The following is a 20,715-nucleotide window of genomic DNA, read 5'->3' on the forward strand; positions in this document are numbered from 1 at the left end:
AATGACATCAGTTGCTAAGCCAATTATTTAAATCAGTCATTTTCTGATGATATTGTGGCATCATTCTTGGCGATGGTATAATGCTGCTGAGTGCTAGGCTCATACCTGCATGTGACACATATTCTGAGAGCTCAATCATATCTGCCTTCGTGTAGTCCAGGGAGGTATGTCTCAGGTCATTTACACCCACATGGACTATGACTAAGTTATACTCGTACCTGGGGTTCAGTGACCTTCATGCTTGCATGCTCTTGGGAATCCTGGCCCCTGATAGGCAACTAACTGTAACCTTCTCCTTATCCAGCCTAGTGAGAGAACATCAGTGTGTCTCACAAGGGAGTTACCAATGACCAAAATGTTGGTTTGTGTGGTATATTTGTCTTATCAGTTTTTTTTTGAGACACAGTGAGATATGGTTTTATGTGTTGTGGTGGTAGTTGCCTTGTTTGTGTGTATACATAGTTTCTGAGGACTGCGTCTGAGATGCCTTTGAGGTAGGGTAAGTTACATGTGAGCACTTCCACATTCATGGGTCTATGTGCCTGGTCCTCTGTAAGTTTGGACACTGTTTGTGGGTGTGTTTGTCATTGACAACCTTTTGGCATTTTTTGTGTCTGTATGTGAGAGTCTCACCTCCATTTACATTGTGTAACTACATCTCTCACATACTGTATTCATCTCTTTCAGAATTAAGTGGTTGGCAGTGTATATAAGGCAATTGCTACTTTGCCTCAGGATGCTCATGTTATCTAAGCTAGTTACAGGCATAGCAGGAAATTGCCTGTCCATGGTTGCAGGTCTTTAATATGTGCTTTAGAAGGGAAAATAATGGGGTTGTTTGCAACCGGACGAGAGATGGGTGCTTACAGCTTACAGCTAATCTATCCAACCATGGTAGTGACATGCAAAGAGCAGTGATAGTTCTGAGTGATGTAACCTAATCTATAGCTAACTAAATGGGAAAGTACAGTTTCTGGCGATTACATTTATATGGGACATCACAAGCCAGCTAGATAAGCCCACAGACCAGTCAGGTAAGTACACAACAAGCTTTCCACCAGCAATTTACTGCTCAGATGGGGATGGGTTATCAGCCCTCTCCTGCCACTACACTGCAGACTTTGACCCTCTTAATGTAAAATGACTGGTAGAGCCCAAGTGTTAGGGAACCACAAAAACAATGCCTAAAATCACTGAAAACAACAGATACAGTGTATTTAGAGTATTATAGTTGCAGAAGAGCAGCTCTTACATCAATGGAAAAATGCAATTTAAAATTCTAAGCAAGTACAGGAAAAGCACTAAATAGCACATAAATCTTTGAGAATGCAATGGAAACAAGCAATACAAGTGCACAATAATACTTAATTTCATTTTTCTTGCCAAGGATGGTTTTAGATGCAAGCAAAATATCTCAAACTCTCTGATGTCATTGCTAAACAATGAGCCAGAAGATTATATTACCCCAAATAGTTTGTAAACAACAAACTTACTGATTAAAGTCTTGCAAGTTTTGTTCAGGTGGAATTATGACTTATCCGTAGTCATGTTTAATCCAGATAACCTGTAAAGGCCAGAGTATCTTTAACTGTGGAAAGATTCTGGTTAGGCATAACATCCTTACCACTCAGCCATCTGTGAATTTTTGATTGGTGATCCCATAAACACAGACAAGTATCAGTGGGTTGGCATATAACATTCCAAAGTGAAAGGTCTTGAAAAATCCAGAAAGAGATTTGTAACAGGTATTGCCTCATATTAGGTTACCTTATGTGTATTTAACCATTGCATGATGAGCTCAGGACTAAATAGTTTGACCTTCAGAAAGCATTTCTGCATGGGATGAATTACACCTCAGAAATACTCTTCCATCCTATGAGAATTTCCATGAATTAGTTTTTTCTCAGTGTGGAGTATTGAGAGTGGACAAGTTAGCAAGAATGGTGGAGCATTTCACTCTTTTGGAAACAGTTCAACAATGTTACCAATATGCAGAAAAGGAGTGTGTTCATTTCAATTTTACTGTTTGGAAAACTGAAGTAGTTGTAAGACTTTATTTGTGATATAAGCTTTAAAACAGTCAGAAGTTAATCCATCAGCCCCTGGCAAAGAAAATGTCCACTATTGTTTCTGAACCACCCAACACACACAAGTATTTTCTGTGACCCTGGGAAGGTGTAGTGACTGCATATAAACTTTGTTCTCTCTCAGTGTAGAGCAGATAGCCTAGTATGAACCTATGAACCTATGAACCTATACAATAAAATTCCCTGGTAAACTGTCCAATCATAATAAAGTCATAGTGCCTGGTACCTTGAGAGTCATTCAAACACAGCACAGTTTACTTGTCTTTCCTTTCTTTAATACAGATAATAAGTACCTTGAGGATTTAATGCCTTTGGCCTAGTAAGAAAGTTACATTGTCATCTACCTATCATAGAGCTCAGATTACATTAGGCTATAAAGCTCCTGTTCACTTGTTTTCTGTAGTCACATCAGTCCTGTATTTTTTGCAACCCCTTCTTTCATATTTTGTCTCTAATGTGACTAACTCATTATATAGCTTTTCATATGTGCACATATCCACTGTTTTGTTGTCCACTACAAGACTTCTCTTTACTTCATTCATTTGCATCTGGTAGATGTCCCAATGGACTTGCACTGATATTTCAACTTTCAAACCTTTATTTTAGTGCACTAAGGTCATTTCTACAGTTTTCTGTTTACCAAAGTATCTATTAGAAAGTAGATTTAGAGTGTACCCCAGTGAAGGACAGTGCTATCACAGAATGGCTTAAATGAGAGGGTGGTTTCCTCTCTTTCCCTGTCTTTCTGCAGCAGCATTGCCAGTTTGTTACTCAAAGGTCCAGTCTATAGTTACTCCATCTCCTGTCACAATTGATTGAAATCTCTATGCAGAGGATATGCAGGATTTTATGCATGTTCTCAAAGTCAGAAGATATATAGTGACTCTCAAATACATGGCCATGCATAATGGAAGATATTCCATTGCAGGATACAACACTAAGCTGGAACTGCTCAAAGTATCAATTACTAGTGGTCCTAATTAAGCTTTCAGTGACTAACAGCATTTCCCTTGGAGGTCACTCTCATCTAAGCTGTAACAATAACAAATCCCCAACGGCCCTTTATGTTCTGGTGCCTGTGTCTTGAATGCCTCTCAGCTCCCCTTTTTTATCACAGATGATATGAACAATAGATCAGCTGAGGGCTTTATGTACCAAAACAAAACTCTCCTTTTACCTGAAATAGTAGATCTATATGACCTTATCCAATCTAGTGCATAAGTAATATATATTTCATTTATTTATTTAGTTTTTTATTTATTTGACATTTATTAACTGGGTTAGTCTGACTGGGCCAGTAGCCCCTTTTCAGCAGAGACCTGAGAAAAAAAGCTCCATAACAGTAATAGTATTAAACATTGTACAAGATAATACATAAACTAAAATAAAAACAATTGTCAATATACAGTCAGAAAATAGAAACAAATAATCACTGTATAGAGGATTATACATAAACTAGAAGTACAATTGACAATATACACTAAGAAAAATAAAATTTACAATGTGTCTACTAGTGAGATGAGACACTATGATAGTAGACTACAATATATATAATTAGGAAAAATACCATTAGTGGTATGTGTAGGTGTAAAATGAGCCAGCAGGCAAGTAACAGGTCTGTAAATTCAATATCATAGGATTCAAAGTTGCATACAGTAGGAAACTTTTTAGACTGAGACAATACACAAGAAGTTGGTAGCATAATATTGGAAGAGTATGGGGTATATAGGGTTTATATCAGAAGAGCAAAAGCTGAAAACAGCGAATGCTCTTATATCGAACCTAAAAAAATGAAACCACATAATGTCGAACGGCCGTAGCAGCAATTTTTTTTCCCAGGGGAAAACAAATTGCTGGGCCATTCTTGAGTCTTTGCCATTTCCTCTACTGTGGTGTGATCTCGGAGTTAGTATATTTCAGTTGCGGGGTGTGTGGGGGGTGGTAAAGTCCCCACTGTATTTTGTCTGTACATTTTTTTTTTTTTTTTGGAGCAGCGATTTCTTTTCCCTGGGGAAAAAAAAACACTGTTCCGTACATTTGACATTGTGTGGTTTTGTTTTTTTTTTTTTAAGTTCAATATAAGAGCATTCATGTTTTTCAGTTTTTATTCTTCTGATATAGACCCGGTAAATACTATGTTAGATCATTTAAAGAGCAAGTCCAAGATAAACAGAGAGTATCTCTCAGTGTAGTTTTGAAGGAGATTGGGTTAGAGATTTGTCTAAGACTGGAAGGGAGCTTATTCTAAGTGTTGGCCACAGAGTAGCTTTGGAGGAGTTTACTGATGTTTTTATGGGACATATACACCTGCAGAAGGTGTTTTTGCGAACTGCGGAGAGTGCGGTTGGGAGTATGAGGCTGGATGAGGGAGGACAGAGAAGGGCAGGTGGTGTATCATAAATTATGGAATGGGCTATGAGGAGTTGGGGTAGTAGGATTTGATGATGGAATTCCAGCCATTGCAGACATTTCAAGGCTAGGCAGTGGTGAGAGAGGTAGGGTTGGCTGGTGGTGAATCTTGTAGTTTTGTTATAGGTGATTTCCAGTTTAGATAGAAGGTTAGCTTGGATGCAAGTGAGGATGGGGACAGTGTAAAGTAGGGATGGAGTAGAAATGCCTGTGCAAGAGATAATCTAGAAGCATTAGTAAGGAATTTTTTATGCCTGTATCGTCTGACTTTCGACTTGTCCCGGTTAGGGGTCACCACAGTGGAACTCCAGTCCACGTATGATTGGCAGTGGATTTTTGTGGTGCTGAGTTGCCAGCCCAATGCCCACCCTCCAACGAAGGCATTTTTTTATGGCTGTATAATGTGCCTAATTTTTGATGAGCATTTTTAATACATTGCTAAATATGGAGGTCAAATTTTAGCTAGTCATCGACAATAACTCCTAACTCTTTGTGTGAGATTCTACAGAGATGGTTGTGTTATTTAGGGAGGAGACAGTAAAGGTAGTTTTAAGATGTTTGGAGAGATTTAGGGAGAAATAATAGAAATTTTGTTTTTTTTTGGGTTAAGTAGCAGTTGGAGTTAAGCCATTTTTTGACAGAGTGCAGGGATTTTTGCTTAAGGGTATGGAGATGAGTAATATTGTTAGAGATGGAGATAATTGCAGAATTGTTGTCATATTGTATCACAGAGGAGAGTGGGCCAGAGTATATACATCATTAGTAAAGATATTGAATAATAATGGCCTGAGGATAGAGCCTTGCAGTACCCCAGTTTGGACAGGTAGGAAAGGAGAGAGGATGGATTGCCATTTAACAGCCTGGAGTCTATTACAGAGATAGCCAGAGAACCAAAAACAGGGCAGAGTCTGAGAGATTAAGGGTGAAAGTTTGGATGGAAGCAGTTGGTGAGAGACCATGTTGAAAGCTTTGGAGAGGTCGAGAAACAAGCAGGAGATTAGTTTGTTGTTGTCATGGGAGATTGCAATGGAGTTTGTGAAAGATATAGGTTCATAGGTAGGTACTAGGCTATCTGCCTGAAGGCATTTATAAGCCTAGCCAGAATATGTTGGCTTTCGCTGCCCCCTTAGATTAGTTCCCTGTGCCTCTGTCCAGCAGAGCCACTGAAGTGATCCCCGGGGTAAACTTTCTGCTTTCCATCCACTCGTCAAGGTTTCTCTTGAAGAGTGTTAGTGAGGAGCTCTGCCTAATGTAGATTGGAATCTTGTTCCAAAGCATGGAAAGTCTCTAGGACAGGAATCTATCCCTCCATATTGTCCTGTGTATTGTTGTGGTGAGGTTTAGATCCCTAGAGTGTGTGGCTTGAGGGGATATGGTTTTCTTTCGGTGGAGTTAAGGAAAACACAATATTAGAGCAGTGGCTGTACTGTACTTTGGACAGAAGCCATGTTGTGTAGGTGTAAGAAGATTCTCTTTCAAGAGGTAGGGAAGGAGCTGTTTATGAATACATTTTTCTAGAACTTTTGACAGAGGAGACAGAATGGCAATAGGTCTGAAATTAGAGGGGTCGGCCAAATTGCCACCTTTATGTAGAGGTATGACATAGGATTTCTTCCAGATACCAGAAACAGTGTTTTTCTTAACTGACCTGTTGATTAAGATGGAGATGGAATAGGCAACAGCATTGGCAGCAAGTTTGAGGAAATGTGGAGGGAGGTTATCAGCAGATGGAGAGCATGTTTCCAGTTTGCTAAGAAGTGACTTGATATAAAATGTGGGGATAGGCTTGAGACAGAAAGGGGTTGTGTGGGTGACTTGTGGGGGAGTGGGATGGGTAGTGGTGCTATTTTTGGTTAAGTTACAAATGGAGTCAAATGAAGAAGGTTAAGGTAAATTGGCTGTATTGATGGAAGAGCTATTAGGGTATGGATTTGATGCTGAAGGGGTCCCAGGATGCAGTAGCTTATTAACTGATTGCCAGAATTTTTGGGGATTGGAATGCAAATTGTTTAGTGGCTTTTGAAAGTAGCTTTTTTTAATCTAGGGTGACTTATTTTGGTTAAGTTATGGAGTTCTCTGTAGTGTTGCAGGTCAGTATAGTTTTTGGTCTTTTTCCATTTTTTACATGCACATCTCTTTTATTCATAAGTTCATGTGTGTTTTGTGTTAACCAGGGGGCATAGTGGATTTTGATGGGGGCTTGGCTGTTGAGAGTGGCTAAGAAGATGTTATTAATGGCCTTGATAGCATCCAACAGGGGGAGGTCTTGGAGGAAGGGCCACTTAATCATGGAGAGTGAGAGTAGTTGAAAGTGTTTGGATTAAAGTTTGAGAGATCACAGTGTTCTTTGTACCACTGGGTTTTGTTTGGTTGGGGTGTGTGCCTTATTATAGAGAAGGGATGGTGGTCACATAGGCTGTCAGTTAAGGTTGAGGGGTTGTGATAGGCAGAGGTTAGAGCCCAGTCAAGAGTGGACCTATAATTGCTTTGTTTGTTGATACAAGTAGGAGTAGTGATTAGTTGGGAGAAGCCATAGAAGTTTATAGAGGTGTTTGGGGAATCAGCATGGAGACCATTCCAATCAATATTAACATCACTTACAATAACATTGTCATAAGAGATAGCTTTAGAGATCCAGGAGAGAAAGTGCTCCAGGATAGGGATGTTTTGTCCTGGGGGGATGTAGATGGAGGCAATGGCTAATTTTTTGAGATTATTCAGGTTACAAGAGATAATGAGTACTTCTGCTGGGTGGATGTTTGGGGGTGTTATTGATAGTGGGTGGACAGATAGCTGATTAGAGAATAGAATAGAATAGCAACACTGCCACAGTTTTTCTTAAGTCTGTCTTGTCGAATGATATTGTAGTCTGGGGGGGGGGGGACTTAGAGTTGGTTATTTGTGGCTTAAGCCATGGTTCAGAGAGGGAAAGAATGCCAGGGGTATGTAGGGATATCCAGGCATGAAATGGAGAGATTTTGTTCATGATGCTTTGTATATTCATGGATAGAATAGATAGGGTTTTGGTGGAAAAGGATGGAAAGGTCTGTGGTGCAGGATTGGGGGTGGGGTATAGGGGGTTTGGGGGATCTGTGAGGGGGTATAGAGTTGTGGTTGGGACCATGGTTGGTATGAATGTCACCAGATAGTAAAAGGTTTACAATGGCTAGTTTGTCGAAGATAAAGTGTGGGTATGGGGGTTGGGTTTTGGTTTTATTTTAAGAGGGGTTAGGGAAAATTGGAAAATTCTGAATTTATACATGATAATGTCAGAAAGAGGAAGGATATAGGAGGATATTAAGTAACAATGTGTGAAAAAGTGAGTGGATTGGGATTGGGCTAAGGGAGGTAAGTTGTAGCTATGTGGAAGAGTATAATACTATGACGTGACACCGAAGGTAAGGATTAGGGAGGGTGTGAGAAGAAAAAGAAGTAAGATGGAGACAGGAATAGAGTGTTTGGGGAGAAACATATTGAGAATATGTCTAGGTGAAAGCAGATAAAGAAAATAGGACTGTCAGACGGGTAACAGCCAGTGGGGGGAGGAAAGTAGGTGGAGAGTATTTCGAGTGATTGGCTAATTAAGGAATGGAGGGAGGGTCACTGTTGATTGGATGATATGGGAGGAAGTTGTGTGGGAAAAGGGGTATGGTCAAAGCAGATAGAGTATATCAGTAGTGAAAATGGGAGTGGGTGGGGATGGGGGTAGGGGAGCGGGTTGAACCTGGATCTTCAGAGCACAACTGCTCTAAAAAGCAAAAATAAAACAACCAGGGACACAACAGGTGAGTGTTAAATCCACTATGGTTTTGTCCACTTTAGTTGGGACACAGGCAACCTGTGTTTAAATTATCATAATGGGTGGCTGTTGTGTTTAGGAAGATGAATATGCTTATCACTAGAAGGGTGGGGGTAAAATAGTTTTTCGCTATTACTTAATATTATATCAAAGTAGCAGTGGTATTTCGGGTGGTCCTGGGAAGTATATTAAACTCACCAAGCTGTGAATGTTGTATCCTTCCTCAGTAGATCCTCAGAAGTGTGGATGTGTAAGAGAAGAAATAATAACCCCTTTGGGGACACAGATCACAAATATTAAACAATATGGCTTGGAGCTTTAGCACCTAATTTAGATCTTACTGACTGTACATTTTTGTTTCTATGAAGAATCTTTTTTTAACACTGAAGGCAGTGCAACATAAGTACTATTTAATATTAGTTTTCATTGATTAATAATGAAGTATAAACATGCTGAGCTATAGAAGAGCTTGATATGGATGCTTAACTGTTGTCCTTAATATTCACAACATAAATAATCTTGCAATAATTTACAAGTATAACTGCATTACATTACCTCCTAATTTGTATTATTTCTCCACCTATGATATTTAGCTGCCCCAAGTAATTGGTGTGCATTTCAAGATCCACCTTTGTGCTGTTCTGGCTCGTCCCTTACATGCCATCCAGAAAGTGCATCCTGCTATTGTGATGAAGAATGTCAGTTTTTTGGTGACTGCTGTGAGGACCATGAAATGACATGCCATAACATTTAATACTACAGAAAACAAGGTAAAATGTCAAGTTCATTAATTAATTTATATTCTTATCACTTTTAAGGGAGTAGAGAAATGGCAGGGACTTATGCTCAGGGTTTATACTTCATAGCCATGGTGATGAAATCATGTCACCCTACATAATGTTTTGCAAACATTTCTTGTTTCTTCACTGCATTTTAATGTAGAAAAAATAAACTTGTAAATGAAGACCGTTTTGGATCTCATCAGTAAGTCGGTATGTAGAAATGAATTATGCTTTGTTCACTGTTATATACTTTTAAATGGAAAACATGATTGAAAGGAAAGTGTATTTACGTAGTAAAACATAAGAAAAGATAACTGCAATTAAAATGCTATAAATATAATTTATCTAAAAATAAAAATTGTAACTGATTTAACAGTTACACTGCAGAAAGAAAGCAATATTTATTAGGTGATGGTTGGAATGTCATATTTCTATACAGACTGAGCTCTTAATTCAACAGAGCAGACACTGTAACCAATTTTGATGTCATAGTATTCAGAGTTTTTATTATTTATGTTTAGCAGTGCTATAATTTAATTATTTACATTTCACCCATTGCCAATGTCTATGACTAACCAATTGTTATCCCTTTCACTATTCAGTTCTATGAACATTGGCTGCCACATTTATTCTAACACTTAAAAGCCCTTTCAACATGTTCGTTTTTTATGTAATTGAAGCTGAAAAACAAACTGTCATTCAGTATGGCACAGGCATTAATGTATTATTCAGGAAGGAGTTCTTATGATTTTCTAGAAAAGATGTAAGGAGGTATATTCTGGGAGATGAGTATCTACAGGTTAAAGGTGATGTTGGCAATAGAAAATGCTGGACTAGCAGTGCCACCTTTATGTAATTATTTTAGAGCAGTGCATTTCAGGATAGCTTACTATCTCTGGATTAATAAGAATGGAAAGAAATTATTTTAAGAGAGGGCGGGGACAATGTAATAGTAGGAAGATTGAATATTTTGTCATAAGGGACAGGAAAGTAAGTTCATGAGAGTGGCTTAGGAAAGATAGACAACAATGTGATACCAGTGTTGACAGCAAGGGAATACCAGGCATGGAAATTTGAACTGTGGCCTATTGGCCTAATGAAAAGCAACTCACAGTTATAACCAATATAATAAAGGGTTGGTGTGAGAGGGAAAGGAAAATGTATTGTTTGGGAACAGATGAGGAAGGGAGAGAGGAGATTAGAATAAGGAGAGATATGGGAGCAATATACAGGAGATTCCATTGCAATGAGCTACTGACTTATAGGGAACCATATGAAATACGAGTAAACTATGAAGTAAAGATTTAAAAAAAAATTAAAGAAGAAGAGAACCCAAAGGTAGTAAAGATATTGACAGAGTCAGGGATGACAGAATCAATGAACAAAAGATTATTGGGAAGCATAGGGTAATGCTGCTCAATGCCAGAAGTCTAAATCTCAAAATGCACGCACTCGAGGCCCTTCTTAGTATGGAGAACATCGATGTCTGTGCTGTAACTGAAACCTGGTTCAAGGCTCCTGAGAGCACCCCGGCACTATTAGGTTTTACCTCATATCATGCTGCCGCCCCAAAACCCGGACCACTCCACAAAAGGAGGGGGTGTATCCATATTCATAAAGGATACTCACACCTCCAGGTTGGTGGCAACGCATGAAGCTTTGGAAACCATCCAGGTGCAACTAACCATAGGCAAAACTGCTCTACAAATTGTAGCATGCTACAGGACACCCTCTCAAACTCAGGAACCCCACAAAGCCTTCCTGAAGACACTGGAGGGTATAAATGTATCTCCAAACACCATCATATTGGGTGACTTCAACTACCCGAATATAGACTGGGAACATTACTCAAGCCCTAACTTTCTAGCCCAACGGTTCCTGGAGTTCATAAATTCAAATGCCATGGAACAGCTAGTCACTGTTCCCACGAGAGGAGAAAATATACTAGATCTCATTGTCACAAACATGGGGACAAAATGCTCCACACCGAAGTATATCCCTCATTGGTGAGATCTGATCATAAACTAATCTCACTGGAAATCCACATCCCCCCCACCCCAAACAAAAGACCATAGTGAAGAACTTCTCTAAAGCAAACTTCACACTACTCAAGACTGGTGTGGTATCCTTCAAGGCCCCTGAGTCAGAGGAAACCACAACCCAAGCTCGGAAGCCCTTACAAATGCCTTCTATGAACACCTCCAGGACTGCATGGATCAGGCAATCCCAAATAAAACCAAGACTCTTTGCACAAAGGGCAACCGTCCAGTCTGCTGGACCCCAGCCATTAACAAACTTTACAATAAGAGGAGAAAGCTATTACATGATAGAACAAAATCCATAAAAGGGAAGTCACCCCTGATCATTATTAGTAAAAAAATACGAGCACTCATAAAATCAACTAAGGCCAATTTTGAGAGAAAAATTGCCATGGATTCAAAGGACAATCATAAGGCCTTTTTCAGCTATGTTAGGAACCTGGGTGGAAACTCACAGATATGCTCAGAATTAGTCCAAAATGATACAAAAATCACTGAACCCACAGACATTGCCAACATACTGGCAGACAGGTTCAGTGCAAACTTCACCCCCCCTACAGGAGAGATAACTATCCCAGCCGAGTGTAGCCTCCCGGACATCTCAAATGCGCAGGTGAAAGCTGCTCTCTCTAAAGCTAAAACACAGCATCAATGGGACCGGATGGTGTCCCCGGCTGTGTGCTACACGAGCTAAATGAGGAATTAAACCCGCACATAAGGCAGCTGTTTAATCTCAGCCTTACCACAGGATACGTGCCCAAGGAGTGGCGACGGCAACTGTGGTCCCACTCCACAAAGGTGGCGCCTCACGGACCCTGGTAATTACCGCCCCATAAGCTTAACAAGTCTAGTCTGCAAAGCTATGGAGAGGATCATAATGGAGCTCATAAACAAAGATATAGGGGACTTGCAGACATTGGACCCGACCCAGTTTGGCTTTGTCAAGGGAAGATCATGCCTTTTGAACTTGGTCGACTTCTTGAAATAGTCACCAAGGCCATTGATGAGGGAAAGGCAGTCCATACAGCCTACCTTGACCTTGCAAAGGCTTTCGACACAATACCCCACTCGGTATTGTAGAAAAACTTACCAGCTTAAATGTAAACCCATATGTCACAAGATGGGTTGCAAACTGGCTTAAGGACAGAACCCACAGGGTTAGAGTTGCTGGCGCTGTGTCAGACTCCAAGCCGGTCACAAGTGGTGTCCCACAGGGCTCGGTCCTTGGCCCCTATTGTTTGGCATCTACTTCTCAGAAGTACAGGCCAACATGGGAGGACTTTGGCTGACAAAGTTTGCAGATGACTGCAAACTGGGCCATAGTGGAAAGTGCATCGGACACGGATATCCTTCAGAAGGGACTCACGGAAACAGATAGCTGGTGCCAGAGCCATGGCCTGAAGTTAAACGCCAAAAATGTATAGTCATACCCTTCGGGAAAACAAGGTAACCCCAAGCTACCATATAGGTGGCAATCCACTAAGCACAGAAGAGGTTATCAGGGACCTGGGGACCCAGGTTGACAGTGGCCTTTCTTTGACACTCACATTGCTAAAGTGGTTAGAAAGACCTTCTACATTGCCCACCTGATCATGAAGGGATTCACATCCAGATCTAGTGAGGTCATTGTTCCCCTGTACTCTTCACTTATCAGACCAATGATCGAGTACAATGCCCCATTCGGGATGTATCTCACCCGACATCTGCAGCAATTGGAGAGACCCCAAAAGTTCCTCACCAAAAGGATAAAGGGACTCCAAAATCTGTCATATGCTGCCAGATTGAAGAAACTCCAGCTCTATTCAGTCGCATACCGCCTGCTCAGAGGTGACATGTGCCTGACATACAAGGCCATGTCGAACCCGGAATTAATGGACATGCTCCACCTCAAAAATCCAAATCCACCAAAACCACTAGAGCAAGCGACTTAAACCTTAGCACGGATATAAATAGGACGTGCTGGAGGGATAGATTTATCACTCAGAGACTCCCTATGCTGTGGAATAAAATCCCGGTCCATGTGAGGCAGAGCACCTCGCTGACTCTGTTCAAGAGAAATCTAGACCTGTGGATGGGAGATCGTAGGTTTACCCCGGGAATCATCTCTGGGTCACTGCTGGACAGAGGCATAACAAACTAATGGGCACAGTATTTTTTCATATAAGGGGTGGCGTAAGCCACAATAATTTGGGCTAGGCTTATAAATGCCTTAGGGCAGATAGCCTAGTATAAACCTATGAACCTATGAACCTATATATTGGGCATTAATTAAAGACAGATGGTCTAGGAAGAGTAGTGACGTTCAGGTTTGGGAAAGACATGAGAAAATGAAGGAACTGAAGCTAGAGGGCAAAAATATATAAAGCTCCCACAATATCCATGAAATATCAAAAACATAGCATATTTAGGTGGAAATCTCTGCACAAGTCTTTTATACTTCATATATACTGCACTATCTGCTCTCAGAAGTTAAAGAAATTTGCTGGAGGTGTGAACAAAATCAGTGGATTGGTAGCATAGTTTTTTGGACATATGGGAAGTTAGATATCTTACACTTCATCTTAGACAAAAGGCTGAGAAGTCATAAAATATATATAAAAAAAGAATACAGGATATAATTCAAAGTCCCTCAGAAGGGAATGGCAGCTGACAAAGTTGAATGGAGGGAGAATTGCCAGAACAAACATATGTGAAAGTACTATTTGCATTAATACTACTAGTTGCAAAAAAGGTAATATGATAACATGATAGTGAAATATTGACAAAGAGCCTAAGATCAAGGAGATTAGATTAAGAAAATAATCGTGGAAACAAAAAAGAAAATATTAAAATGTACTCAGAGTAAATTACACAGCAAAAGTGGACATTTTGGATGGAGAAAAAAGGAGAAATGCAAAAAAAAAAAATCTGGAAGAAACATGATGTTTTGATAAGGATTGCCAAGAATATTAAAACTTGTAAGGAGTGTGATGAGTTTAGAGCATACACAGTAGCCAGCATTGTTACAAAAAATTGAGAGTTTAGAAATTGTGATTTTTTGTAAGAGGCTGAACCTAATGTAAAATTTAGGAATAGATAAGTTTAGGTGGAACATAAAAATAATGTTAAAATAAGAAATTGACAACCACCACAATAAAATAGTGCACCATGAATGAAGCCTGCAGAGCTGTGTATACAAAGTTACAACTTGTAAAAAAGCTTAGTTTAATTAATTAATTAATTAATTAATTAATTAATTAATTAATTAATTAATTAAACATTTGATTATTGGGAAAGTCCTATTTTCCTCAGAGTTCCAAGGAGAAAAGCTCCAAAGTCTTACAAAAACATTTTAAGAATAGTACTTTTACAATCTTCAAAGATAATGCAAATACAAATTATTTTATACAATTATTATTTAAAGAGAATACAGATAAGAAAACAATAAAAGGCATCTACAGTTGAAATAATTATACCAACTTAAACATAATGCAAAAACATTGGTTAGGAATAGATGATATTTATTTATGTATTTATTTATTTATTTATTTATTTATTTATTTACTTATTTATGTATTGCCTTTTGTTTACTGGGATGGTCTGACTGGGCATGTAGGCCAGTTTTCAGTGGTGGTCCAGGGAGAAAAACTCCATTAGAGTTACAAAAAATGTACAAAAAATTGCAAAGAATTTAGAGGGGAAAAGAATCAGTTTCTTAACAGCAGAAATGGGGTTTTAGAATCATCCAGTGGGTAACACAATCAAGCTAGAGGTGAATACAGATTGATCCCTCTAAGAGTGTTATAAACCAAGACCCTCTCACCCAAGGGCAGGCGTCCTGTCTGGTAGACCCCAGCCATAAAGAAATTGTATAACAAAAGAAGGAAGCTACTGCACGACAGAGCAAAATCCCATAAAGAGAAGGCATCTCTGATCAGCACTAGTAGAAAGCTACGTTCTCTCATAAAAACATCCAAGGCCAACTTTGAGAGAAAAATCGCTATGGATACTAAAGATAACCACAAGGCCTTCTTCAGCTATGTTAGAAACCTAGGCGGAAACACTCAGATATGTTCAGAGTTAGTTCACAATGACTAAAAATACACTGAAACCACAGATATTGCCAACATTCTGGCAGACAGGTTCAGTGCAAATTTCTCCCCTCCCTCACCCCCAAAAGAAGAAATACTTATCCCAGCTGACTGTAACCTCCCTGTCATCTCAGATGTCCAGGTGATAACCGCCCTCAGCAAAGCTAAAAACACAGCATCAATGGGACCCAACGGTATCCCGGGTTGCGTGCTACGTGAACTCCAAGAGGAGCTAAACCCACACATAAAAATGCTATTTAACCTTAGCCTTACTACAGGATATGTACCTGAAAACTGGTGTACAGCAACAGTAGTCCCAGACTTTTTCGAAATAGTCACTAGAGCCATTGATGAGGGCAAAGCAGTCCATACAGCCTACCTGGACTTGGCTAAAGCTTTCGACACAATACCCCACTCTGGCATCATTGACAAGCTCAACAGCTTAAATGTAAATCCATATGTCACAAGATGGGTGGCAAACTGGCTAAAGGATAGAACCCATAAAGTCAAAATCGCTGGAACTATGTCAGACTCAAAGCCAGTGACAAGTGGTGTCCCACAGGGCTCTGTCCTGGGACCCCTCTTGTTCGGCATTTATTTTTCAGATGTGAAAGCAAACAAGGGAGGGTTGTGGCTGACAAAGTTCGCAGATAACTGCAAACTAGGCACCATAGTCGATACACCAGCTGACACATACATCCTACAGAAAGGCCTCACTGAAATGAACAACTGGTGCCGGAGTCATGGCCTTAAACTGAATGCCAAAAAATGTACAGTCATCCCCTTTGGGAAAAACAAAGTGCCAACAAATTATCACATAGGCGGTAACCCACTGAGTACAGAAAAAGTAATCAGAGACCTGGGGACCCAAGTTGATAGTGACCTCTCATTTGACACCCACATTGCCAAAGTGGTTAGAAAGACTATCTACCTTGCCCACCTTATCATGAAGGGATTCACATCCAGATCAAAGGAGGTCATTGTGCCCCTGTACTCCTCCCTTATCAGGCCCATGATTGAGTACAATGCCCCATTTGGTATGTACCTCACCCGGCATTTGCAACAGCTAGAGAGACCCCAAATGTACCTCACCAAGAGGATCAAGGGTCTCAAACATATGTCATATACTGCCAGACTAAAAAAACTCCAGCTCTATTCAGTAGCATACCGCCTACTCAGAGGTGATATGTGCCTGACGTACAAGGCCATGTCCAACCAGGAATTGATGGACATACTCCACCTCAAAAAATCCAAATCCATCAGAGCCACGAGAGCTAAAGATTTGAACCTCAGCACAAATATGAATAGGACATGCTGGAGGGACAGATTCATAACTCAGAGGCTTCCCATACTCTGGAACAGAATCCCAGTTTGTTAGGCAGAGCCCCTCACTGACTCTCTTCAAGAGAAATCTTGACGAGTGGATGGGAGATCGTAGGTTTACCCCAGGGGTCATCTCTGTGTCACTACTAGACAGAGGCACAGTAAACTAATTCTGTTATGTAAGGAGGTCTTCACTGTGTCACTACTAGACAGAGGCACAGTATTCTAAATCTATTCTGTTCACTTTTGTACCATTACATGGGGTGGCGAAAGCCACATCACTATGTCTAGGCTTATAAATGCCCCAGGGCAGATAGCCTAGTACCAAACTATGAAACTAATAAACATTTTGCATTTACATATACAACAATAAATAAATTTCATTTACAAAGGAGCAAATAAAAGTAGTATACCTCTATAAATATAGATAGGATTTTTTGCAATTAGGTGCAAGAACTGGAAAGTTAGGGGTTTGTGACAGTTTAAAGATCTGATAGAGATAGTCAGGGTGTGAAATAGAACAAAGCCAGTAGGAATCTAGGTGCTGCTTTATGTTGTACATAAGGATAGATGCACAGCTGTCCTGTTTTAGTGGGATAGGCAGGATGTTCCACTGTCTGGTGAGATAGAATGGGTATAGTGTGTCTCCAGCTGTACTCTGGAATTTGAAAATTATTACTAGGCTCTGAATACCTTATATGACATTGATTTAATATTTAGAGAAATTTTAGCTTAATGTTAAAGAATTACAATATGAAGTGGGACAAAATACAGGATTATGGCATAAGTAGATAGAAAGTTGGAGGAAGGAAATTGATTGAAGTAAGGAAGTGAGTGAATAAGGAAGTGTAAGGAGGTATAAGGTATGAATAGATACTTATTCATATTTAAGTGTATCACTGATCCTGCAGTTGAGTGTGAAGAGTCAGATTTGGGCTAGAAAGTCTTTCAGAATTATTTTAAATGACTGGAGGAGAGAATTGACCTGATGAATACAGGTAAGGACCTTTAGGCCTTAGCAATATGGTATGGGTACAGACCATACCCAGGAGTTCTGATAGGTTTGTGAACAGAAAATAGTTTTTTAGTCATTTGATCTTAATGACTAAGTGGGAACATAATTTTGCAGAATTGTGTTTAGTGCTGGATAAACAGATGGATGCCAGATAATTTTAAAGGTGGTGAGAAGCTTTGTATATGTTATCTGATGGGGTACTTCTAACCAATTTAGGCGTTTTAGTTCAATACAGTTATGGATTCTGAAAGGGATATTTGCTGCATATTTAGCCACTTTATTATAGCATTGTTCAAGTTTTTTTCTCATGATGCATGGAGGTTATTAAAGATTGGAGTACCATAACATAGTGGGGAGAGGAGGTAATAGTGAAAAGTGGAGTTTTATTTGCTTTGATGATAAAGGTTTTTGGCTCTGTAAAGTGTCACTAATTTTTGGTGAGTTTTTTATGATCAAAGTTAAGATTATGATCTATTATCATCCCTAATAATTTGCTATGAGATGTGACTTCAGTTGCTGAATTATCAAGAGAAAAGAGTTTTATTTATTTATTTATTTTTTATTTTTTTTTTTGCATGAGAGAGAGATTTGGAGAAAAAATAAAGAAGTTTGTTTTTTCTATGAAGTTGAGCATGAGTTCTGAGTTATAAAGCCATGTTTTAGTGGCTGTTAATGTTTTCTGAGTATTTTTTTTTTTTGGGAGATGTGCCAGGCTATCAGATGTGCATATGTGTGTGTGGAATCATCTGTGTATTGTATCAAGCAGACCTGTTGTGTGGGTGTTTGGATAGTGTTGGTGAGAATGTTAAATAGGAGGGGACTGAGGATAGAGCATTGTGATACACTAGTGGTGACTGGGAGGGAGACAGAGAAAGTGGAGTGCCATTTTACTGATTGATACCTGTTGGACAAGTAGCATTCTGAACCATGAAAGGGTTGACTGAAATAGATCTAGTGAGGACATTTGAAGTAGACGTTTACTGTGTCAAACTGTGTTGAAGGCTTAGACAAGTCTTGCAATAAGGAGGAGACAAGTTTGCCTTTATCTGTAACTTTATCAACAATATTTACAAAGGTTAGAAGTGCAATGTTTGTAGTATGGGAGGGGTAGAAGCTGTGTTATTTGGGGATAGGAGTTTTTCCTGCATGAGATAGTTCAGCAATTGCTTTTGAACACATTTTTCAAGTATTTTGGAGAAAAGGGATAAGATTTCTATAAGTCTAAAGTTAGTAATGTCTGTTGACTGTCTACACGTGTTCAATGGAATGATGTGTAACTTTTACTAGAGAGAGGGAATGTGAGATTCCTGGTCTGACCTATTTATAAGGACTGAGACAGGGTAGGCAATGCTAACAGTATTTTAAGATATTCAATTGTGAGGTCATCATCTGATGTAGAGCATAGTTTGAGTTTGTTTAAGAGTAATTTTATACAGGATGTGGCCACATGTTTGACGGTAAAAGTGAATGTGGTGCCATGTGACTGTTGGGCAGGTTTGGAATTAGCTGTTGGGGAATCCTTGGTTAAGGATGCTATACTATCTGTAAACTAAGAATTGGATTCTGTTTCAGTTTTGAGTGGAGAGTTTTTGGGAAAGGGGTTAAGGCCGATTTTTTTGGCTGGGATGGAAAATTTCTTTAATGATTGACCAACATTTTTTTAGGGTTGCATTTCCTATTGTTCTGAAAGCTTTTATAGTATAGTTTATTGTCTTTATCTGATTTTTATGAAGTTTGCATAGCATTCTGTAGTTTTTATGATATTATGGTGTTTTATCTTTTTTCCATTCTTTCCATGCTTTTTCTCTATTGCATTACACACTTTTTGGATAGCTAAATTGCATTGTTTGTTTCAGTCTCTTCATTATGAGTGCAACACTATTTAGGATATTTAGACAAGCTGTATTAAATTGATTTACATCATCTAATAGCAGGATTTTTTAGGGGACCCATTAACAGATGAAGGGGTCCTAATGAATAGTTCTTTTTTAAACTTGGACAGATTGTCTGTTGTTTTATTAATATTAATGTTAAGTGATTTTTTTCTGCACATTGAATTTCTGTAGTACTGCCTTATATAGCATAGCCTAGATTGAGACTTGCTGAATCTAGGCTGTTTGGTAACACAGTGCTCTAATCCAGCCATCTTACATTAAGTGGTCCTCCGTGTACCCTTGTGGCAGAAGTGTGTAGAGCTCAGGTTCCATCTCAGTTGGGGATTGCTGGAGAAAGGCTCAGTTTGAGACTTTCACATTAACAGTTTGTTTTAAAACTATTGAATTTTGCCTGTGTTTAAGCCTTGCCGGTATTAGTGCTGCCCTGTATAGACACAAATGTCTGGAAACTTAGGTTTTCCCTAGATGTCTGTCAGTAGGACCCTCCAAAGTCCCCTGTTGTTCTGTAGGCAACTCAACTTCACACTGACCAGCATTGCTACAGCTCTTCACCCTAAACCATCAACAGAATAAGCCCCTCCGTTATTCCTACATGATAAACTGATATAACTTACCCACTCTCCAACAGCACTAAGGTATAAACCTGCCATTACGGATGGTCACTTTCCCACCATTTCTATGACCGGCCTTATTGACTTAGACATCCTAAGGCAATTTAGTAATTGCCTTACGTATACTGACAACTACTTAGTCCTAAAACAAACAAATACCATATGTGAAAGATGTAATTACACTATCAATTTGGAAACAGTCTTCTCACATAACAAAAAACAAGACATTAAACAGGTTACCAGTTCATGCACTTCACCTCTCACACAAGTTCAGGACACAACACATAAACCCACATACATGGAGGTACTCACTAGAAGCCCACTTAAAGATTAGAGACCTCCCAAGCGCAAAGAGTATCTGTACACACCTCAACATATATAGAAACCACTGCACATAACAACACACATATTAGTGTCTCAACAAATAAGCCCCTTAGGCAAAACACCTCAATATCCAATGTCTTGATCATAGGAGACTCCATAGTGAAACACACAGATGTCCCCCTGACCTGGCTGGCTAAGAAGAATTGCATTGTCAGCTGCCTATCAGGTAGCTGTCAGATCATGCATAAACTCAGGTCATTCAACAACAAGTACCATTATAACTCTGTCAAAGTCCATATTGGGGTAAAAGACTTGAGACATACCTCCGTGGACTGTATGAAGAAAGACATGACTGAACTCT

The 20,715-nt window shown here is 39.4% G+C and overlaps 1 protein-coding gene across 1 annotated transcript in view; it reads left to right on the top strand.

Moving 5' to 3' along the window:
• LOC122801341 (mucin-19-like) overlaps positions 1–20,715 on the top strand; it is a 938,154-nt gene that overhangs the window by 896,066 nt on the left and 21,373 nt on the right. The window contains exon 46 of the mRNA XM_044070881.1: positions 8,889–9,065. Coding sequence (XP_043926816.1) covers positions 8,889–9,049 — 161 coding nt within the window. The 3' untranslated portion in view covers positions 9,050–9,065. The remainder of the gene's footprint in view (positions 1–8,888; positions 9,066–20,715) is intronic.

The sequence above is a fragment of the Protopterus annectens genome, chromosome 4.part1 (genome assembly GCF_019279795.1).
Source record: "Protopterus annectens isolate FY-2018-M chromosome 4.part1, PAN1.0, whole genome shotgun sequence".
Lineage (NCBI taxonomy): Eukaryota > Metazoa > Chordata > Ceratodontiformes > Protopteridae > Protopterus > Protopterus annectens.